At 43.7% G+C, this 24,630-nt stretch overlaps 1 protein-coding gene across 1 annotated transcript in view; it reads right to left on the bottom strand.

Annotated features, from left to right (window-relative positions):
• FREM2 (FRAS1 related extracellular matrix 2) overlaps nucleotides 1-24,630 on the bottom strand; it is a gene marked incomplete at its 5' end in the record, with an annotated part of 325,864 nt that overhangs the window by 61,826 nt on the left and 239,408 nt on the right. Inside the window, 5 exons of the mRNA XM_081083504.1 lie at nucleotides 7,373-7,555; nucleotides 8,861-9,025; nucleotides 9,801-9,998; nucleotides 15,527-15,736; nucleotides 17,897-18,046. Coding sequence (XP_080939630.1) covers nucleotides 7,373-7,555; nucleotides 8,861-9,025; nucleotides 9,801-9,998; nucleotides 15,527-15,736; nucleotides 17,897-18,046 — 906 coding nt within the window. The remainder of the gene's footprint in view (nucleotides 1-7,372; nucleotides 7,556-8,860; nucleotides 9,026-9,800; nucleotides 9,999-15,526; nucleotides 15,737-17,896; nucleotides 18,047-24,630) is intronic.

Genomic DNA, 24,630 nt, shown 5'->3' with positions numbered 1-24,630 from the left:
GAGGAATGGGGACGAGCCAGGCACAAATGAGCTCACAAGAGAGGAATGGGGACCAGCCAGGCTGTGTGGCCTGGGAGAGGGACAAACTACCTGCCCCGCAGTCCCAGGTGCCAGCGCCTACGGCTTCGGTCTGAGCGAAGTTGCCCTCCCATGGTCCCCTGAGGCTGCAGCTGGCCCGGGAGAAGCCAGCCCAGGTCCTGGGTCCCTGCAGCCAGCCAAAGGAGGGAATCCTGGGTCCTGGGTGAGGGGCGAGGCAGAGGTGGTTAGGGGTGATCAGGCCAGCAGGGAAGGAGTTAGGGGCGATCAAGCAGGCAGGCAGTGGTGGTTAGGGGTGATCAGGCAGGCAGGCAGGCAGGCAGGCAGAGGGGTTAGGGACGATCAGGCAGGCATGGAGGCGAGTGGTTAGGAGCCAGCGGTCCCAGATTTCAAGAGGTAGTTGGACATCCCCTGTAGGGTCCCAGATTGGAGAGGGTACAGGCTGGCCTGAGGGACCCCCCAATGGACGAATTTTGTGCAGCAGGCCTCTAGTCCTATCTAATAAAAGAGAAACATGGTAATTAGCGTATGACCGCTACCCTTCCCATTGGCTAATCAGGGCAATATGCAAATTAACTGCCAGCCAAGATGGCGGCCAGCAGCCAGGCAGCTTGAAACTAACATGAGGCTTGCTTGCTTCAGTGACGGAGGACTCCAACGTTCCCCGCCTGCCTTGCTGGCCTCTGAGCTGCAACTCTAAGCAACTATGTTACAAATATAGAAGCTAAACAAAACACCAGAAACCTGCTTTAGTCCGCCGGGCTTCAGCCAGCAGGATCGCAACATTGTTTCAAATACAGAAGGTAAACAAAGGCCAGAAACCTGCTTTCAGCAGCGGAGGCCTAAGAGCTGGAGACTCAGAGCTAAAGCTGGCCCAGAATTAAAAAAAAAGAAAAAAAGGAGCAGTTGGGAGCTTCAGTCACCCGCCAGCCTGAAAACAGCCCTCAGCCCCTCACCCAGACTGGCCAGGCACCCCAGTGGGGACCCCCACCCTGAAGGGTATGTGACCAGCTGCAAACAGCCATCATCCCCTCATCAGGCTGGCCAGGCACCCCAGTGGGGACCCCCACCCTGATCCAGGACACCCTTCAGGGAAAACCAGCCGGCCCCCACCCGTGCACCAGGCCTCTATCCTATATAGTAAAAGGGTAATTATGCCTCCCAGCACCGGGCTCAGAGGAGCCGCGAGGCCTCCCGGCACTAGGATCATTGTGACAGGGGCCAGCGCCCAAACCCCCTGATCGCCCTGAGGCTCTGTGTGTGACGGGGGGCGGGGGGGCACATCTCCCTATCCGCCCTGCTCTGTTCGTGAAGGGGAAGGCACCCCAACCCCCTGATCAGCCCTGCTCTGTGCCTGATAGGGGGGAGCTCCCCAACCCCCTGATTGCCCTGAGGCTTTGTGTGTGACAGGCTGTGGTGCCCCAACCCCCTGATTGGCCCTGCTCTGTGTGTGACAGGGTGTGGCACCCCAACACCCCCCCACCCCCACGGGTCCTGCTCTGTGTGTGACGAGGTAGAGCCATAACCTCCCCATCGGCCCTGCCCTGAGTGTGACAGTGGCAGTGCCCCAAACCCCTGATCCGCCCTGCTCTGTGTGTGACAGGGGGTGGTGCCCCATCTCCCCTATGATCGGCCCTACTCTGTGCGTGACAGGGGGGAGTTCCCCAACCCCTTGATCGGCCCTGCTCTGTGCATGACAGGGGGGAGCTCCCCAACCCCCTGATTGCCCTGCAGCTCTGTGTGTGACAGGCTCCGGTGCCCCAACCCCCTGATCGACCCTGCTCTTTGTATGACAGGGTACAGAGCCCCAACCCCCCTGATGGGCCCTGCTCTGTGAGTGATGGGGGCAGCACCCCAACTCCCTGATTGGCCCTGCTCTGTGCATGACAGGGGGTGGTGCCGCAACTTGCCCATCGACCCTGCCTTGAGTGTGACAGGGGGTGGTGTCCCAACCCCCCAATCAGCCCTACCCTGAGCGTGACTGAGGGTGTCATCGCAACCTCCCGATCTGCCCTGCTCTGTGCATGACAGGGGGCAGCTCCCCAACTCCCCAATTAGCCCTGCTCTGAGACCGACCAGGGGCTGCACCTAGGGATTGGGCCTGCCCTCTGACACCCGGGAGCAGACCTAAGCCAGCAGGTTGTTATCTCCTGAGGGGTCCCAGACTGCGAGAGGGCACAGGCCGGGCCGAGGGACCCCTCTTACCCCCCGAGTGCACAAATTTTTGTGCACTGGGCCTCTAGTCTATATATATAAAAGCCAAGCGACCGGAATGCCAGAATGACTGGAATGACCGTTTGTTATGATGCCCACTGCATCCGGCCAACTGGACCAATTGGGGGGGGGGCGTCCCTCCCCCCAGCTGGCCCCTAGTCTGATCGGGGGTGGGGCCAGCTGGCCAACCTCCTGTGGCCCCTCCCCCTGACTGGCCCCACCCTCAATCAGGGTGTGGTGGGCCATTTGGGGGTGGGACCAGTGAGGGGGAGGTGATGCAGGCAGTTGGCCAGCTGGCCCTGCCCTTGATTGGGATGGGGTATCCGATCGGGGGCCAGCCCAGCCAGGGGGAAGGGTGTAGGAAGGTTGGCCAGCCAGCCCTGCCCCCAGTCCATCTGGGGCTGCCTGGGGGGAAGGGCTGCCTCCCGATTGGGCCTGTTGGCTGGCTGCAGTGGGCATCATAGCGACTGGTCGTTCTGGCATTCTGGTCACCTGGCTTTTATATATATAGATTATTGTATCTTTTTCCACATGAACTGTAAACCTACTTGTTGGAGTACTTACTCCTGAACCCTGCTCCCCTGCTCACTGTGGAGCTTGTGGGAGCAAGTTTCTCTTTGATCCTGCTCAACTACAACTGTGGGGTCTTAGTTCCCCTGCCAGGAACAGGACCTTCATGGATGCCAGGTATTAGATGGAGAAGACAGAAGTCATAAGCATAGAAGAGAGACCTTATTGCAGACAAAGTAGCCATTGCTTCCACGTAGCCATTAGAGAAAACAGTTCTTCAAAGTAGCATTACAAAGTAGCCACATAAAGCAGCCCTTGCTAATACAGTAACAAACACAGGAGCCATACCAAGCAGCTGCACACCGGCTGGTCAACAACACATCTTTACACCAACTTAGATAAAAGAGGCTTCTTGCCAAATAGTGACATCATTATTTGGGTTATATGTCCTTGTTCATATCTTATCCATATGTCCTTGTTCAATCTTCAGATTTTGCTAAAATCTCTCAAACAAGTTGAAGGTGGTGACAGCATGCCCGAAACCTATCAATAAAAGGCCCAAGAAAAGTACACCTGCACAGTGCATACAATATAATCTCTGTGTCCTTGCTTTTGCACCTACGTAAGGCAACTTGGCCTTGCACATCTGGCATACTCTGGACAGGTCCCCCACCCTCAAATTAGCCTTGAATATCCAGCATACTTTGATTAGGGTTCCCACACTACTTTTGCCCCAAACTATATGCATAAAAAGTACAAACTCTTCTGCAGAAAATGCTTTTTTCCCCTATTCTATCATTACCTTTATAACTGATTTAGTAATAACTATCAGTCTTTTTCTAAATTGTGTATGCAAGTTAGGAGATAAAGATGAATGCCTAGGACAACTAAGATGGCCCCATAGGTAAATGCCTGTCCTCACTGCCTCCCACAACCACATCAAAATTACAACTAAAATACAGAACAACCATCATTCAGAACTGACTGCAAGCTGGCTGAATGGAAGTCCTACAACTAGAGAAGTAAAGAAGAAAGCATATTGAGACTGGTAGGAGGGGTAGAGGTGCGGAATGGTCCAACACCCACGTGTGATGTGTTGTTTTTTTTTTTAAAATCAGGAGGGAGATCATCTCTGTGGAGGCTTCCTGTGAGGAACAAGGGGTCCCTGCCCACACCAGACCCCAAGCTCAGGGACTCAGAGCTGGGAAGAGAAGTCCCCATAATTATGGGCTATAAAAACCAGCAGGGATTGGGGCAGAGAGACACGGAGGCTGCTGGAGACCCAGGTGTTTTTTTAAAAGACTGGCACATGAACTTACATGGTCCAGCCTCATCTGAGCTCCAGCGCTGGGCACAGGGAAGCTGCTCTGGGGGACCCAGAAACATACTGGGAGGAACTGGATTGTCCGGCATTGGGTCAGGAACTTGGGGGCAGCTTTCTCCCAGTCAGGGGTACTTGCAGGGGTAACTGTTCCTGTGATGAGACCTCCCCTGTGGCAGGGCTGACTGGCAGCCATATCTGTTGGCTCCATCCTGATGATTCCCTGAGACCCCACCCCATCCAGTTTGCAGTCCCTCCAAACCTGTTTGCAGCAGCTTATCCATATGTCCTTGTTCAATCTTCAGATTTTGCTAAAATCTCTCAAACAAGTTGAAGGTGGTGACAGCATGCCTGAAACCTATCAATAAAAGGCCCAAGACCTAGCACTAGCACCAGCCTGCTTTGCTTCATAGCTAGGCCTTGCCTGGGAATCTCAAAGCCCAATACAAATAGCTCCTGCAGGATGTCCCCAGACTGGCTGACTTTGCACCTCCCTGGAGGCCCTAGAGCCAGTGCACCTGATGGAAAGCTTCAGACCACAACAGATTACAACTCTACGCATCCACAAGTGACACACTCAAGAGGCCAACTCAGTGAGCACCAAAGCCCCACTGAAGCAAGTCCTGCTCCTTAAGGGTGTTTTCTGCACAGCAGCTCTCCCACTGCAGTCATAGCAGGTTCTCACAGCCAATTGGCCTAGAGGTCAATTCTTCCAAGAGATGCCAATAGCAATGAAGGTTCAACTATAAGACTATGCACACAGCCTACACCGGGGGTCACCTAGAGTACCCAGCTAAGGTGACATACTACAGGACACATACTACACAAGGCCACTTTGCCCATTCTAGGGGACATAGCAGCTCTAATACATAGAAACAAACTCAGGGAAGAAGCCAAAATGCAGAGACAAAGAAACATGTCACAAATGAAAGAAATGGAACCAAGCAAACTACTGGATACAGAGTTCAAATCCATGGTTATAGGGTTACTCAAGGGTCTTCATGAGAGCCTCTAGGCCAGTGGTTCTCAACCTGTGGGTCGTGACCCCTTTAGGGTTCCAATGACCTTTTCAAAGGGGTCACCTAGGACCATTGGAAAACACATATATAATTACCTTTTGTTTTTGTGATTAATCATTATGCTTTAATTATGTTCAATTTGTAACAATGAAATTGGGGGTCACCACAACACGAGGAACTGTATTAAAGGGTTGTGGCATTAGGAAGGTTGAGAACCACCGCAGTGGTTCTCAACCTTCCTAATGCCACGACCCTTTAATACAGTGTGGTTCTCAACCTTCCTAATGCTGCGACCATTTAATACAGTTCCTCATGTTGTGGTGACCCCCAACCATAAAATTATTTTTGTTGCTACTTCATAACTGTAATTTTGCTACTGTTATGAATCGTAATGTAAATATCTGATATGTAGGATGTATTTTCAGGGGTCGCGACCCACAGGTTTAGAACCACTGCATCTAGGGACTTAGTGAGACTTTCAAGGATCTTAGTGAGAATGTCAAAGACATGGAAAAGGAACCATCAGAAGTTAAGCATACACCAATTGAAATAAAGAATAATTTACAGGGATTCAACAGTAGAGAATTCCAAGAATCAAATCAATGATTTGGAATATGAGGAAGTAAAAACCACCTAATCAAAAAAGCAAAAAGTATCCAAAAATATGAAGATAGTTCAAGGAGCAACTTCAAATGTACTAACATTCATATTTTGGGGGTGCCAGAAGGAGAAGATAGAGAGCAAGATATTGAATACCTATTTGAAGAAATAATGACGGAAAACTTCTCCTACCTGGTGAAAGAAATGGACTTACGGGTCCAGGAAGCTGATAGTCCTAAACAAGAGGAACCAAAAGAGGCCCACACCAAAACATCATAATCAAAATGCCAAGTGTTAATGACAAATAGAGAATCTTAAAAGCAGCAAGATAAAAGTAGTTAGTTACCTACAAGGGAGCACCCATATGACTGTCAGCTGATTTCTCAACAGAAACTTTCCAGGCCAGAAGAGAGTGGCAAGAAATATTCAAAGTGATGAATAGCAAGAACCTACAACCAAGATTACTCTCCCCAGCAAAGCTATCATTTAGAATTGAAGGTCAGATAAAGAGCTTCACAGATAAGAAAAAGCTAAAGGAGTTTATCACCATGTAACCAGTATTACAGGACATGTTGAAGGGTATTCTTTAAGAAGAGGAAGAAGAAGAAAAAGGTAAAGATAAAAAATATGAACAACAAAGTGACAACAAATACATATCTATCAACAAGTGAATCTAAAAATCAAATGAGTAAAAAATCTGATGAACAGAATAAACTGGTGAATGGAATAGAATCAGGAGCATGGAAATGGAATAGACTGACAATTCTCAGAGGGAAGAAGGTTGGGGAGTGGGAAGAGATTAACTAAAGATCTTACCTATGAACACAGACAGTTGGATGGTGAAGGCATGTGGTGGGGTGAGTACGGGGCGCAGGGGAGCAATAGGGGGAAAAAGGAGGATATTTGTAATACTCTCAACAATAAAGATTTAAAAAAAAAAGATGAATGCCTAAAGCTCTATGATCATTAGGAACTAATGATTGTTTGTAGTGAGAGATAGGAAACTAGAAACCAAGTGGATAAGAATTCCAAATAATTCATAGACTAAATTTGGGACATTAATTTATATTTATTTTGTCAGCAAACAAATCTGAGAGAAAAAGAGGGGGAGGTAGAGTGTGTACTGAATGATTTGTCTTAATTATTTATAAAAGTAAATGGTGAAATGATCCATAAATTTGAGGCAATAGAGAGACGGATGAAAAGCACCCATAATGGGTTTTTGAGGCCCATAGACTTTATGGTCTCATGTAGTTGATATTTTACCATTCTTTTTTTGCCCTACATAAACACAAAATTTTCTAGCTTGAAGTTTTAAATTGTGGGTGTTCTATAAACTAAAATAGACTACTATCTCTGCTATTATGCATTTTCAATGCAATAGAATACTTCACAAGAATTATTATTCAATGTCTGATTACCATAGTGAAGGTGAAAGTAGACTCAAAAGAGAAAGTTGTCTAGCATGTTTACTCAAAAATTTCCTAAGTCCTAACACATACACTCTGTAAGTCAAAAGAGGAATTCTGGAAATAAATGCCATTGTTTTTGTTTTTTCTGAAGACTAATTTACAGGTGAATGTATATTTTTATTTCAATTGGATATTTTCTTACTTTTCTCATGGTCACTTGAGTACATCCCCCATGGACACAGAACTGGGAGCGCCCTTACCTTCTGACACAGGGTGGTAGTCTTCTCCAGAGGTGGCCGAGCCGTCCTTGGTGTGCACTCTCACGATGGAAACCTTTGAAGTGTCTCCTTGGCGAATCACTGGAATCTTTATAACCACTGATTGTCCTGGTTCTTTAGGTTCATTTATGCTAAATTTGGTTTCTCCGAATTTAATAATAGTCTCTAAAATTGTGGGAAATAGGAATAATTTAAATTGTAAAAGGAATTTTTCTCCATTTCTAATGTTTCTTTCCCTGTGGGAAGAGCTTAATTACTATTATACTCCTGGCTTCTTTCTGTTTCCTCACCCAATATTATTGAGTGTGTTAGGAACAACTGAGCACACATAACATAGTCCAGCCCCTTCCTTAGGAATTAACCAGTCCTCAAAGAGCATATGCTCTAGGCAGTCTCTATGTGCCAAAATTGTATGGGAGCAGGCCACTGAGAGTGGGAAGAGAGGGAGGAAATTGTTGGCTCAGGAATGCTTGCACCCAAATGTATGTCAGGGAAAGAGGGGAGGTATGAATGTTAGGGATTTAGTATCCTATATAATAAAAGGGTAATATGCAAATTGATCCTAACAGCAGAAGGACTGGGAATGACTGGTCACTATGACACACACTGACCACCTGGGGGCAGACGCTCAATGCAGGAGCTGCCTCCTGGTGGTCAGTGCGCTCCCACAAGGGGAGCTCTGCTCAGCCACAAGCCAGGCTGATGGATGCCAGTACAGCGGTGGTGGTGGGAGCCTCTCCCGTCTCCTCAGCAGTGCTAAGGATGTCAGACTGCAGCTTAGGCCTGCTCCCCGCTGGCAAGTGGACATCCCCCAAGGGTTCCCGGGCTGCCAGAGGGATGTTTGACTGCCAGCTTAGGTATGATCCCCCCCCAGGGAGCAGGCCTAAGCCAGCAGGTGGACATCCTCCAAGGGGTCCCAGACTGCGAGAGGGCACAGGCCGGGCTGAGGACTCCCCCCCGCCCCCCAGTGCACAAATTTTTGTGCACCAGGCCTCTAGTTTAGATATAAGTCATATTCTTCAACATCAACTTTCAGTTTTAATGGTTTATTTCATTCCTTATTTTACTCTCTCTTTTTTTAAAAAAATATATTTTATTGATTTTTTACAGAGAGGAAGGGAGAGGGATAGAGAGTTAGAAACATCGATGAGAGAGAAACATTGATCAGCTGCCTCTTGCACACTCCCCACTGGGGATGTGCCCACAACCAAGGTATATGCCCTTGACCGGAATCGAACCTGGGATCCTTGAGTCCGCAGGCTGATACTTTATCCACTGAGCCAAACTGGTTAGGGTGACTCTCTCTCTCTCTCTCTCTCTCTCTCTCTCTCTCTCTCTCTCTTTTTTTAATTCTCATTTGTTTTAAAAGCCTAGTCAAAAACAGTGGGTTGTTTCTAATCTACCTGAAACTTTAACATAAACGGATTTCAGCTCCCAATTGAAAGTTGAGAATAAGAAATGACTTCTTACTATCAGCATCATCTCGGATCCTTATCAGAGTTTCATTTTGTTCACCAACTGTAGCCCCAAAGGGAGAGTTGCTTTGTGGAGTGCCAAGAACTAGGCGGAGTTCCTCTATTTCCTCATAGATCCTGTCGTCCATCAGCTCAAGGATACAAGGCTTCTCAGTCTCACCTAGAACAATAATGACAGCAGATCAATCATATACTATAGGCCAAAAAAGGTACATCTGCAGCTAGAATATAAGCACCACAAGGGCAAGCATATTGCCTTTTCCTTGCTTTATCAACAGTGCAAATAATAGTGTCTGGCATGTAGTAAGCCTTCAATAAATATTTGTTGAATGAATAATTGTTCATTCACTGCAATGACAAGCCAACTACTTGAATGGGATTTCTTTAACATCTTTAAGTCTTTAAGTCCTGTCACTCATCTTAGAAAACAAGGAAAAAGAGCAAGTGCCAATTTTTGTTTATAAATTTCTAGCATTATAATCAAGAAGTAAATTTAGCAGCCTAGTACATGTTGATCATTGTTAATTTGACTGCAGTACCAGTTTCTAGAACAATTACTAGATCTCAACTGGTCAGATATTTTAAGGATCTGGATACATATATTAAAAATCTGATATCAATTCCTTTTAATTTCTGTCACTTGAACATTAAGTATCTCCTAGTATTGTGAAATCTACATATATGTTCCTATCACTGAATAAGTTTTGAATAAACAATATAATAAATCACTGAAAATTAATCAATAAATTGATACAGAAACCAAAAAGGACATTCACTCAACCTGTTATAATCTACCTCACCATATTATCATTTAGTGTACATAATATTACGTCATAAGCTTGTAGAAATCAAGAACTTATATGTTCCTGCTATATATTACTCACAAAAATTTGTTCTACTAAAATTTCAAATAAACATGTCAAGCTTAAACTTACCTGGCAGGAATTCAACGATGGAGATATCAGTGTTTGGGCGTTCTTCAAAGTCCATCATCACTTGTGCAGATCCCTGTCGTGTATAGCATCTTACTGAGGACATGAACTGGAGATCTCCACTCCTGTGGATTATTGCAACTATCTGCCTGTCATTTTCATTGACAGTATATACTCGTTCTTTGAATTGCATCTTAGGTACTGCAGAAACAAATAAACATATGGGTGAAACTGAACAAAAATTTTCTTAATGAAGTGACATTTCAGGAAACATGGTTTAGTGGAAAGGAAAGTGAAACAGTTGTGAGAGGAGGTACCCAGTCTCCACTCAGTCACTTGTCATTGTTCTGGCCTTGAGAAAATGACTAAACTTTAAATGTTTTGATTTCCTTATCTTTGAAATTTGCTCTGCCAACTGGTGGAGTAGGGAGATGCAATGAAATGCTAAAAAGTGAATAAACCAGATCCCCATATGTGTTACTTACTCGTGAGCTTATCAGAATTTCTTGATATGAATACCACTAAATATTGTGCACATTATTACAAACATAGTTTACTCATATCATGTTGGAAAAGTTGACAGTGAGTATAATATTATACATATATGAAATATTTAGATGACAGCTATGCTACATTGCCGGGAGCCGGTCCATCCTTGCTGTTTCAAAGGACATGGCATATATGGCATACTGTTCTTAATATGTTTGCTCACCTTCTTGGCACTATGTGTTTTAACCAAGGTCTCCTCTCTGAGAAAGGTTGTTTCCCCTGGTAGGGATTTTCCCCTGAAGTTTGGGAGAGAATAAAACCTCTTAACTAAATGCCAGGTGGGTAATTAATCATTTTAACTACGAACAATCATGCTTAAGCTACATAATCTTTACTCCCTGGAATGGAGATAAGAAACACCCTAACCTTTGGAATAGAGATTGATAGGATTGGAATCAACTGGTATAAATACAGATGTAACAACACAGAACTTAGAAGACAGAACTTAGAAGACAGAACCTACACAGAACTTAGAGACAGAAGAACTTCGCTGGAGAGAACATGGCAAAAGATCCTGGACTGAACCTGACTACAGAAATTGGCAAGAGAACCTGACTAGAACCTGGTGACTGAACCTGGCTGGAGAACCTGGACAGAACCTGGCTGGAGAACCTAGCGAGGGAACATGGCTACAGAACCTGGCTGGAGAACCTGGAGAACCTAGCAAGAAACTGAACACTGTCTCCATGTCCTTCCTTCTTCGCCGACTCCGTCCACACCTATGGGGAACCCCTGGACCTGCTGGGGCTGAACACAGCACTACATCAATTAAATATAGGTCTCATTGACAATAGATTAGGCTGCTCAAAGAAACATCAAGATAATTATGGTAGAAGATTATTCAGAATTCCCTTGTGATGATGTGTTAAAGAGCCATGCCATGTGTCTAATAGGTACTTGTTTTAGAACAATGTATTTGGCACATCATTAGGAAAATTTCAGCACTGTCTGAAGATGACAGAAAGTGTCTTATGTTGAGAAATAGAAAAAGACCATTGACATTCAAGGGTCTGTGCAGCCCTATGTGTTTCTACTCATCTGTGATGAAGCAATTCTTTTTTAATTTAAACATTTTTTCAATTATAGATGACACTTAATATTGTTGACTATATTCCCAGTGCTGTACTTTTAAAAAATAAAAAAGGGGGAATTTGCCGGGAGCCGGTCCATGCTTGCTGTTTCAAGGGACCTGGCATATATGGCATACTGTTCTTAATATGTTTGCTCACCTTCTTGGCACTATGTGTTTTAACCAAGGTCTCCTCTCTGAGAAAGGTTGTTTCCCCAGGTAGGGATTTTCCCCTGAAGTTAGGGAGGGAATAAAACCCCTCAACTAAGTGCCAGGCGGGTAATTAATCACTTTAACTATGAACAATCATGCTTAAGCTACATAATCTTTACTCCCTGGAATGGAGATAAGAAACGCCCTAACCTTTGGAATAGAGATTGATAGGATTGGAATCAACTGGTATAAATACAGATGTAACAAGACAGAACGTAGAAGACAGAACCTACACAGAACCTAGAGACAGAAGAACTTCGCTGGAGAGAACATGGCAAAAGATCCTGGACAGAAACTGGCCACAGAACCTAGAGACAGAACCTAGCGAGAGAACATGGCAAAAGATCCTGGACAGAAACTGGCCACAGAACCTAGAGACAGAACCTAGTGAGAGAACATGGCTGAAGAACCTAGAGACAGAACCTGGCTACAGAATCTGGATAGAACATGGCAAGAGAACCTGACTAGAACCTGGTGACTGAACCTGGCTGGAGAACCTGGACGGAACCTGGCTGGAGAACCTAGTGAGGGAACATGGCTACAGAACCTGGCTGGAGAACTTAGCAAGAGAACATGGACACAGAACCTGGCTGGAGATCCTAACCAGAACTTCGCTGGAGATCCAGACCAGAACTTGGCTGGAGATCCTGGCTAGAGATCCTGGCTAGGCTGCTGATCAACTGAACGCTGTCTCTGTGTCATTCCTTTTTCACCGACTCCGTCCACACCTTTGGGGACCCCTGGACCTGCTGGGGTCGGACCCTGGCACTTTATATCCCCTGACTACTTTGTAACTGCAAATTTGTACTTATTAAACACTTCACTTTATCACCGAACCCCAACTGCCCTCCAGAATCCTGGCAAATGCCAGTTTGTTCTCTGTATCTATGCTTTTATCTCCATTTTGTTTATTCTTTGTTCTAGATTCCAAATGCAAGTGAAATCTTATGGTATTTATTTTTCTCTGTCTGGATTATTACATTTAGCATAATACCCTCTAGACCAGCGGTTCTCAAACTTGGGTCGCGACCCCTTTGGGGGTCAAACAACCCTTTCACAGGGGTCGCCTAAGACCATCGGAAAACACATATATAATTACATATTGTTTTGTGATTAATCACTATGCTTTAATTATGTTCAATTTGTAACAATGAAATTGGGGGTCACCACAACAGGAGGAACTGTATTAAAGGGTCGCGGCATTAGAAAGGTTGAGAACCATTGCGACCCATCCATGTTGTTACAAATGACAAGATTTCATTCTTTGTTTTATGGCCAAGTAATATTTGATTGTATATATGTATAACATTTTTTTTATCCAATTGTCTATCAATGAACACATAGATGGCTTTCATATCATGACTAGTGTACATAATGCTGCAATGAACATAGGAATGCATATATATTTTCAAATTATTGTTTTAAATTTCTATATTCAGATGTGGGATTGCTAAGTCATAATGTAGTTCTATTTTTATTTCATTGAGGAACCTCCATACTGTTTTCCATAGTGGCTATACCAATTTGCAATCCCATCAATAGTGCATGGGTATTTTCTTTTTTCTACATCCTTAAACATGTTATAAATTGATTAATTGATGATGGCTATTCTGACAGGTGTGAGATATCTCATTTTTTATTTAATTTTCACTTCTCTGATAATTAGTCACATCGTTCATCTTTTCATATGTATGGGGCATCTGTATGTATTCTTTGGATAAATGTCTATTCTGGTACCCTGCCCATTTTTCAATTGGATTTTTTGTGTTGTTGTTTTTTTTTTTGTGTGTGTGTGTGTGTAAAGTTGTATATATTCTTTATGTATTTTGAACATTAACCCTTTATAGGTGTATCATTGGCGGATATATTCTCCCATTCAATAGGTTGTTTTTGTCTTTTAGATGGTTTTCTCCATGTTAGTTTGATATAGTCCCATTTGTTTCTTTTATCTTTTTATTCTCTTGCCCCAGGAAACATATTAAAAAAATATTACTAAGAACAATGTCAAAAAGTTTACTACCAATATTTTCTTCAAGCAGTTTTATGGTTTCAAGTCTTACATTTAAGTCTTGAATCAATTTTGAGTTTCTTTTTGTATATGTGTAAGAAGATGGTCTAGTTTCATTTCTATTGCATGCATTTATCTAATTTTTCCAACACCATTTATTAAATAGACTTTTTTTTTACCCCACTGTATGTACTTGCCTCTTTTGTCATATATGAATTAAACATATAGGTGTGAGTTTATTTCTGGACTCTTTATACTATTCCATTAATCTTTGTGTCTCTTTTTATGCCAGTACCATGCTGTTTTGATTACTATAGCCTGATAGTACAGTTTGACACCAGGCAGTGTGATACCACCAACTTTTTTCTTCTTTCTCAAGATTGTTGTGGCTATTTGAAATCTTTTGTGGTTCCATATAAATTTTTGGATTGTTTGCTCTAGTTCTGTGGAAATACTCCATTTGTATTTTAATAGAAATTACATCGAATCTACAGATTGCTTTGGGTATTATGGGCATTTTTAATAATGTCAGTTCTTCCTATTCAGAAGCACAGTATATGCCTCCATTAATTTGTGTCTTCAACTTCTTTCTTCAATGTCTTATAATTTTGTAAGTACAGGTCTTTACCTCCTTTGTTATATTTATTCCTAGGTACTTTTTTTGATGCAATTCTAAATGGGATTTTTTTTTTTAGTTTTTCTTTGTGATGCTTCCCTATTGTTGTATAAAAATTCAACCAATTTCTAAATATTTATTTTATATCCTCCTACTTTACTAAATTCATTTATCAGTACTAGTAGTTTTGGGATGAAATTTTTAGGGTTTTCTATATATAGTGTCTGAAAATAGTGAGAGTTTTATTTCTTCCTTTCCATTTGGAAGTCTATTATTTCTTCTTGCCTGATTGCTGTGGGTAGGACTTCCAGTACTATGTTGAATAAGAAGGGAGAGAGTGGGCAATCCTGTCTTATTCCTCATCTTAAGGGAAATTATTTTAGTTTTTTCCCCGTTGAGTATGATATTAGTTGTGAGTTTGGCATGTGGCCCTTATTATGTTGAAGTATAGTCCCTGTACTCCCACTTTGGGTGTGTCATTTATGGAGCGAATTGGGTGGTGCTCTGGTATGATCTGAAGCCAACCACCAAGCATGTTGGTTATGGTCCTCTTTGGAAAAGCTCGGTTTAGGCCAGATCAGCAATATCACATTTTTTTGAATGTGAGAGGAAGACTAAATTTTTGTGTGTGAGAGTATAATTCTATTCTAATAATTGGTAGAAGAAAGGGTATCAGTATGTGTTGAACTGTGTTCCCCCCTAGTACCTGAGACCATGACTTTATATGGAGATAGGGTCTTTACAGAGGTAAGTAAGTAAAACTGAAGTCATTAGGGTAAACCCTATTCAATATAACTTGTGTCCTTATGAAAAGGAGAAATTTTAAAAAATCCTCACTAGAGGACATGCTTAGAGAAAGGAAAAAGGGGGGGGGGGGAGAGAGAGAGAGAGAGAGAGAGAGAGAGAGAGAGAAAGAAACTGCTTGTACAAACCACTCTGGCTGGGCCCTAACAAAGGGAAATTTTGATAGAGACACACATAGAAGATGATATGAAGACACAAAGGAAGAAAATGGCCATCTGAAAATCAAGGAGGGAGGCCTGGAACAGATATTTCCCTTACAGCCCTCTGAAGAAATCAACCCTGTCAACACCTTGATCTTGGACTTCTAACCACAAGAATTGTGACACAAGATATTTATGAGTCTATAGTACTTTGTTATGACAGCTCTAGCAAACTAATACAGGTATATAAACCTTAGTTTATTTTTTAATTTAATATTTATGTAAACTCTAGCTTATTAGTTTACTTATTATAACTTAATAAACACTCACAATCTGAGACAGAGTCGTTTATGGACACTGTGGCTTTGCTGGGCTCACCAATGGCAGCATTCATAGGCATACGAAGCACCAGTTCAAGTTTCTCAATTCCCTCCAGCACTGGTTGTCCAAGATCATCCAGAATGATGACACGAACAGTCTGCATGCTGACTCCAGGTGCAAAATCTAAATTACGACTAATTCCCACATAGTCTGTTCCAGCTATGATAGTAACAAAAGAATTATTCAGTTGGGGACTGGCTAAATTTAAACAAAATTATGATAAGCAAACCATGTAGTATATTTACAATTGTTTTAAAATGTAGACTAGCATAACATTACAGAAAAGTACATTTAATGAAATATAAAAGATTAATATCTACATTGGTTGAGAAGGTAAATCAAATATCAGTTTCTGAACTTTGTCATATCTATGTCTAATATGTTATTTTAACTTTAGTTACTTTTGCTTCATGTCTTATAGTTAGTTTCTCAATCTTTATTTTGGAATTCTAAAATGGAGCTAATAAAAATGAGATCTAAAATTGGTATATCAATCAAACATGATTATTATTAATTATATATGAAATAAATATAATAATTTAAATTTTGTTAACATTACGTAAGTATCTATATTTGTTTTTGTGAGTTACTAGAGAACATCTTATTAAGTGTGTTGTTGCCTGCTGGTCAAAGCAACACATTTCGGATGTAAACTTTGAAGAGCGTCCCACACTCTCCACCCACATTCACCCCAGTTAAGTAGAGCAACCTATTATTCTCAAGACATATTTGGTCCATGATTTTGGCCATTTCAGATCATTGGGTACATATCTAGTGTGGACATCTTCATTTATGTCTAACGTAGTTAAAAATAAAACTTTGTTTCTTTAAAAATTCTTTATTGTTTAAAGTATTACATAAGTCTCCTTTTTCCCACATTGACCTTTCCCCAGCCGCCCCTACCCCCCACGCATATGCCCTCACCCTCCCCCCCCCCCACCCCGTCTGTGTCCATTGGTTATGCTCATATGCATGCATACAAGTCCTTTGGTTAATCTCTTACCCCCTCACCCCCCACCTTCCCTCATAGGTTGGACAATCTGTTCGATGCTTCTATGACTCTGGTTCTATTTTTGTTCATCAGTTTATGTTGTTCATTATATTCCACAAATGAGTGAGATCATGTGATAGTTATCTTTCTCTGACTGGCTTATTTTGCTTAGCATAATGCTCTCCAGTTCCACCCATGCTGTTGCAAATGGTAAGAATTCATTCTTTTTTACAGCAGTGTAGTATTCCATTGTGTAGATGTACCACAGTTTTCTAAAATGAAACTTTTTTTTAATGTTTATAAAGACTAAGAGTGGGGTTGATATTAAATATCATTGCTTTTCTGTTTTCATAATTTCTAACTCTCACTTTGTATCTACTTTACCTCTGAATATGCAACCATATTTGGATGTATATGTCTATAATTCATTTAAAAAATATTTGTATCTGAATCCATCTGTATTTTTTCTCTGTTTCTTTACCTTTATTCTCATTTCTATCTTTTCTTTTATTTGAATTTTCTCTAACAAAATAACTCTTTGGGCTAAACAAATTTTTATTGGGCAATGACTATATAAAAAGCACTATGCTGGTTCTACTACATTAAAACAGTTAAAACTTAAGGGTGACCTTTGTAATTGTATGGCCCCTGCTTGCTTTGTGTGATGAATGTGTAATGCATGTATAATGAACATGTGCGCATGTATGTGTGCATATGTGAGTAAAAGAGAGAGTTTGTATTGTTGGTAATTTAGAAGGAAAAAAAAAAGGAAATTTCTAATCCTATGCTTGCCATAAACTCTATGATCAACTTTTTGGAGATGTAGATTCCAGGATAAATGTACCAACAGGAGCAGCTCAAATAATAAACTTGGGAAAGCCTTTTGAATCTGAAGTATATATGGGGACATTTGTTTAAACTTAGGCAGAAGCCAATTGGAGATGCATGCATGTACGATACTTACCTGGCATTAGATTTTTGTGAAGGTGGTCAGCATGATTATTCTTGTGCATATGAAGTCATAATGTTCAACAATGTTAGATTTGCCAAGTGTAGAGAACAAATTCATGCAAATATAGGCATTAGACTTTAGTCTTTTACTAATGTGTTTTAACTTAGCCTCTGATCCATGGCTCTTAAGTATATTTTCTCACAGTAGTAAATCAAGGTTTGATTTAGCTACCATATAGTAATAATTTCAGAAAAAATAATCCATTTAGACCACATTAATAGTACTTAAAAAGGAGTAAAGTATATTAGCTTTAAAGTCTTTTCTGTCATGGTAAGTTGAAAATTGTAGAACATAGTTATTATAGAAAACTGCTCACCATTGGCAGATGGAGGGTTTGTTTTCTGAGATCTCAAGGTGACACTAGAAGACCTGGACAGGTCAGTGCCTGTTCTCCATACCTGCACTTCCACATAGCCAGCACTCTCATCCACAGAGTACTCAACATCACCAAAGTAGAAGATGGGTTCTGTTAAGTTAAAAACAAAAAACACTTCTGTTATTTTTATTTTTCTACACCAAACTCTACTGATGTAATTCCAAAGAAGAGTTAACTTTATTATCTTGACTTCTTTATATCATCATAAGTTTTCCTTTTAGTAAGATAACATCTCTAATCTGTAGATTTATATAGTTTTCAGGTCAAAATGCTTCTGTTGAAAAGCAAAATACTATGGTAAAATGCCTAATGGAACATTCTCATCTTGAGTTACTTTGTCTTCCATATAAATGTCTTCACAATGAACTTCCTGGAAGTTTAGCTAGTAAAATAGCACCGAAATGAAACAAAACACATAAGGTTAAAATTTTGAGTTTGGTCCTACTGTTCATTTTACCATCTCCTACCAAGTCTTTACTATGGAGACCATTTGCATTGTGACATCTTGTATTCCATTAGATTTGGCTTTAATCTGGTGTATTTGGATCTGTTATAACTAATCCATTGGTGTGACTAGACTGAATATACTATACTAGAGGCCTGGTGCACAAAATTTGTGCAGGGGTAGGGTCCGTAGGCCTGGCCGGTGATCAGGCCCAATCGGGGCCTTCCGGCTGCCAGCCAGAGCCTTCCTTCCCCAACTGCTGGCTGCTGATCAGGGCCTTCCTTCATTCTGGTGGTCAGCACATGTCATAGTGAGAATCAAACTCCTGGTCTCCTGGTCGAACCCCCGAGGGGACACTTTGCATATTAGCCATATATATATACACACACACACATACATACAGACTAGGGGCCCAGTGCATGAATTCGTGCACCTTAAAAGGAACTGTGGGCTGCAAGGCTGTGGTGGGCACAGGGATGGGTCTCAGCCCATCCTCCATGCCCCCGCCTGACTTTTCCTGCCATGGCCCAGGGTCCCCTGTCTACCGACAGCCCCACTCCCAACGCCACCACTCCCACGTGCTGATGGTTCCAGCCTGCTTGCACCTGCTTAAGGCTCAGAGCAATTGGGGCCGGTTCCAGCAGTGGGTATGAGCAGGGCTGGCTCCATCAGCAGCTGCGATTAGCGGCTGTTGCCCTGATGGCCCCTCAGGATAAGGGGGAAGTGGAGAAGTCCTCAGGGATGATCAGGGCTGGCAGCCCCTGCTTGCATCCGCTGACGGCACTGAGCGATCGGGACCGGCGCTGGGCACCAGCAGCGGGTGTGGGCAGTGGCTCTGGTGCCAGCAGTGGGTGTGAGCAGTGGCTCCAGCACTGGCAGTGGGTGCAAGCAGGGCCGGCGCCAGCAGCAGGTGCGAGCGCCGGGCCGGACCATGGTGTGCGGGAGCAAAGAATTTTCAGTAACCTCCAGAGGTTTCCCCGATGACAGAAACCGGTGCCCTGCCTTGGTCTAGCACCCCTGCTCACCTGTTCCACCATCCCACCATGGCCGATGCCCACCATGTTCTGTGCACCAAAGGGGTCGTGACCCACAGGTTGAGAACCACTGGATTAAGGTGTTATCTTATCAAACTCATCAAGGCAGACCTTAAACACAATAAATTGCTTATATTTCTCACTCTTAAGAGAGGGCAAAGGTGAAGATAGGGCTCTGAAAATTCTTGTGACAAGATGACCAAACCAGGCACATCTGTATGTCTTTTAAAAGGCTCTTATTACTAAAGCCTGAATATCTGCATACAATATATGATCTCTCTGTTTCTTCACATTCCTGGCAAAATATATAATCATATAAATTAGATTTCTGAGTTATGGGAGAGAGCTGTGAAATGTAGTAAGGGGGCACCTTCTGTCTAATAATGATACCTCCCATCTTCTCACCTGTCTACTCCTCACAGATACACCCCAGAAGTGGGACAGAAAAAATCATGTAGTGAATACGATCCATTAAACACAAAGTTGGGCTACATATCAGAGCAAAATTCAGTTCTGTGTGTGTGTTCAGACTCATTCTGACAAATATAGATCAAGTGTTTTATGTTATAGCTTAATAAAGTGTAATGATAATAATCCTATCTAATAAAGAGGGAATATGCTAATTGACCCTCATGCCATCACAAAGATGGTGGCCCCCACAGCCAATAAGGAGGGAATATGCTAATTGACTGCCATGCCCTCAAAGATGGCAGTGTCCAGTCCCCTCAGCTGCGCACCTACCTCCAGAGTCCCCCAGTTCCTTCAGCGCCCCCAGCCGCCCAGGGCTGGCCCGAGGTGCAGGCAAGCCTTGGATGTCAGCTGCCCAGCCACCCAGGGCTGCCCGAGGCTCAGATAACCAGGGCCAGCTGAGGTTTGCACTGCTGGCAGTGGCAGCAACAGAGGTGTGATGGGGCGTCACCTTCCCCTGATCGCTGGGTTGCCTCCCGCCCCTGAGGGATCCCAGACTGCGAGAGTGGGCAGACCAGGCTGAGGGACGCCCCCCTCCAGTGCATGAATTTTCATGCACAAGGTCTCTAGTTACCATATAGAGAACATTCACTATCTGACTTACACATGTTCTTTATATGCATGCATGTGTGTGCGTGTGTGTGTGTGTGTGTGTGTGTGTGTGTCTCAGAGAGAGACTGGGAGAGATGGGGAGAGAGGTAGGAGTAATGGCACAGGTAACAATTAAACAAATAAGAGGAGTTAATGTGAATGATGTGAACAATATTATTATATTGCCAATTAATTAATACATTGTTATCTCCAGCAGAAAGAAAGAGGGGTACTGGAAAAAGGGTTTTAATCCTGAATCTCTTAATTTCACTACAGCAGATAATAGAAGGCATTGAAAAGATATTACTTTTTAAAATGCATTTTTAAATTACCAGTAGATTTAAGTTATTTATGTGATTTCTCTTGTCTTCTGTGCTCCATTTATGACTGGAAAATTGCTCTATTAATCAATTGCAAGCATTGCAATTAAAGCATAAAGTGATTAACTATGATGAGATTAGAACACAACTCAATCATTTTTATAAGAAAAACAATTTTGCCAACTGCCTAGTTTCTTATGCCATAAATAAAAAGAAATGGCTAAAAATTAGCACCTTTATATCATCTCAGTGTAGTTGAATGAGAATAGAAAAGCATAATAATTATCGTTATATAAATTTCTCAACACCTTTTCAGAAATCTCTATAGTGTAAATATTGTTTATAATTGTTACCTTTTGGACAGAATCTTTTGTAATATGAATGTTAAAGATCCTTCAAGCAGTGAATTGAGTTACAGATATCTTTCAAGATAAATGGTAGGCTACTTTGGAACCTTTTAATTAGTACTAAGCAAGTGAAAGGAAGAAAAGAATACTGATGCAAAAGCCATAAGAATCACTTGTTCTGGCAAATTATTATAATTTATGGGTAAGATTTTAAATCACCTCTCTCTGATAACATTGTTTATTTTCTTTCTAGGAGCTTGGTTTACAGTTAAGTAAACTGTAGGCTTTTGTATTTTAGTTTTGGAAATACCCACATTACAACTTAAAGTAAATTAGAAAAACCCTATTTAATCCTCCTATATAATAAAAGCCTAATATGCTAAGTGTCCAGTCATCCGGTCATCCATTCAACCAATCAACCATAATATACTAATGATATGCTAAGGCCGCTCAACTGCTCGTTATGACGTGCACTGACCACCAGGGGGCAGAGAGTCAACTGGTTGACCAGTCGCCATGACATGTACTGACCACCAGGGGCAGATGCTCTGAGCAGTAGGTTAGCTTGCTGCTGGGGTCCGGCCAATCGGGACTGAGTGAGATGGGCTGGACATGCCCTGGAGTCCTCCCACAGTCTCTCCCCGGCTGGCCAACCTCCCGTGTCCTCCCTGGCCCCAATCATGCACCAGTGGGGTCTCTCAGCCTGGCCTGCACCTTTTCACAATCCAAGACTCCTTGGGGGATGTCAGAGAGCTGGTTTCGGTCCAATGGCAGAACAACTAGTCACTATGATGCGCACTGACCACCAGGAGGCAGATACTCAATGCAGGAGCTGCCCCCCTGGTGGTCAGTGCACTCCCACAGGGCTCATGGCTGGTGAGTACAGTGGCAGTGGCGGGAGCCTCTCCCACCTACACAGCAGCGCTAAGGATGTCCGACGGCTGGCTTAGGCCTGGCCGTCGGACATCCCCCAAGAGCTCCTGGACTGCGAGAGGGCGCAGGCTGGGCTGAGGTACCCCGCTGAGTGCATGAATATCATGCACCAGGCCTCTAGTATATAATAAAACCCTAATATGCAAATCAACCAAATGGCAGAACTACTGGTGGAACTACTGGTCACTATGACATGCACTGATCACCAGGGGTCAGACACTCAATGCAGGAGCTGCAGAGGGAGGTGAGTGGCATTGACAATCAGGGGATGGGGCCAGCCCGTGGGTGGTACCAGGCCACCAGCCAAGGTGGGTGCCAGTGGGGGGGCCCCCCGATCGCCCGCCCACTGGTCGCCCCACAGAGGGCCCTGATTGCCGGCCAGGCCTAGGGACCCTACCCTATATATTGGGAACAGTCTCTTAGATTTAAAAATTAAAACCTGGCAAGGCTACTCTAACACTGAAAAAACAGGATGATGCAGCAATGACATGTATGGACTCTGGCTTGCAGATTTTGTGGTCAGCCTTGATTCTGACACTTTTAACTGTGTGACTTAACTTCTCTCTGCTTCGGTTTTTCCACCCATAAGATGGGAAAAATAGTACTACTGCCTCAGAAGAATCATGTTATGTACTACTTTTTATAATTAGGGCAAAAAAATGTAGCTGGCCATATAACAGCAAGATGCTTTCAGTTGTATGAAAATTATGGTCACTGGTGCATGCAGGGTCCCAGATTGCGAGAGAGATGTCTGACTGCCGGTTTAGGCCCGATCCCCCAGGGCATGCCCTGAGGGTGCAGGCTGGCTTAGGGACCCCTCCCCCCTCCTGTGCATGAATTTCGTGCACCAGGCCTTTAGTTCTATAATAAGATCTTAAATACACACTGTGCTTTGTAAATTCACAATCTAATGGAAAAAAAATCCAGAGGCTAAATATTCTTACCTGGAATGAGAGAATAATAAAAAAAGCCTTGCATCCCACAGTCAACACCCATATAATAACATAAAATAGACATTCATCATCACTCCACCACCCACAAATGACACTTCATAATTCCTGTCTATCCCTCTGCAAAAAAAAAGGTAAGTTATATGTTAGGTTTGATCAAATAATTGAATTGACACCTCTCCCCTGGGAACTGACCTTTAAGCCACTTCACAATGGACATTCCACTTGCTTAGACCATATTCCACTTGCTAAGATCATTATTCTTCCCCTCCATACTTTTCCAGAATCCAGACCTGCACAGAGAAGTCTCTGCCCAGAAAAAGCCCACCTATAGTCCTTTAAAACCTCTGACTCCCATATTTAGGGGCTGGTACCATTTTGTGGCTCAGCCCATCTGGTATCCAGATGACCTAATCTACACTAATAAAAGAGAAACATGGTAATTGGCGTACGACCGCTACCCTTTTCATTGGCTAATCAGCGAGATATGCAAATTAACTGTCAGCCAAGATGGCAGCCGGCAGCCAGGCAGCTTGAAACTGACATGAAGCTTGCTTGCCTCAGTGAGGGAGGAAATTAACGTTCCCCGCCTGCCGCTGCAGGCCTCTGAGCAGGCAGTTTAAGAAACTCTGTAACAAATACCGCCAGACTTCAGCCAGCAGATTCGCAACATTGTAAGCAAAGGCCAGAAACCTACTTTCAGCCGCGGAGGCCTAAAAGCTGGAGCCAAGCCTCAAGCTAAAGCTGGCCCAGAATAAAAAAAAAAAAAAAAAAGGAAAAAAGGAGCGGTTGGGAGCTTCAGTCCCAGCCTGAAAACAGCCCTCAGCCCCTCACCCAGACTGGCCAGGCACCCCAGTGGGGACCCCCACCCTGAAGGGTGTGTGACCAGCTGCAAACAGCCATCATCCCCTCACCCAGGCTGGCCAGGCACCCCAGTGGGGACCCCCACCCTGATCCAGGACACCCTTCAGGGAAAACCAGCCAGCCCCACCCATGCACCAGGCCTCTGTCCTATATAGTAAAAGGGTAATATGCCTCCCAGCACCGGGATCAGTGGAGCTGAGAGGCCTCCCAGCACCGGGATCAGTGTGACAGGGGGCGGCGCCCAAACCCCTGATCGTCCTGCGGCTCTGTGTGTGACAGGGGGTAGGGCCACAACCTCCCTATCCACCCTGCTCTGTTCATGACAGGGGAAGGCGCCCCAACCCCCTGATCAGCCCTGCTCTGTGCCTGATAGGGGGGAGCTCCCCAAGCTCCCCCTCCCCCACGGGCCCTGCTCTGTGTGTGACGGGGTAGAGCCATAACCTCCCCATCTGCCCTGCCCTGAGTGTGAGAGTGGCGGCGCCCCAACCCCCTGATGGGCCCTGCTCTGTGTGTGACGGGGGCAGCGCCCCAACCCCCTGATTGGCCCTGCTCTGTGCGTGACAGGGTACAGAGCCCCAACCCCCCTGATGGGCCCTGCTTTGTGAGTGACAGGGGGCAGTGCCCCAACCCCCTGATGGGCCCTGCTCTGTGCGTGACGGAGTGGCGCTGCAACCTCCCCATCGACCCTGCCTTGAGTGTGACAGGGGACGGTGCCCCAACCC

This window comes from Myotis nattereri (genome assembly GCF_964212035.1).
Source record: "Myotis nattereri genome assembly, chromosome: 2".
NCBI lineage: Eukaryota > Metazoa > Chordata > Mammalia > Chiroptera > Vespertilionidae > Myotis > Myotis nattereri.
The sequence above is the reverse complement of the archived record's forward strand: the minus strand, read 5'-3'. Positions and strand labels throughout refer to the sequence as shown.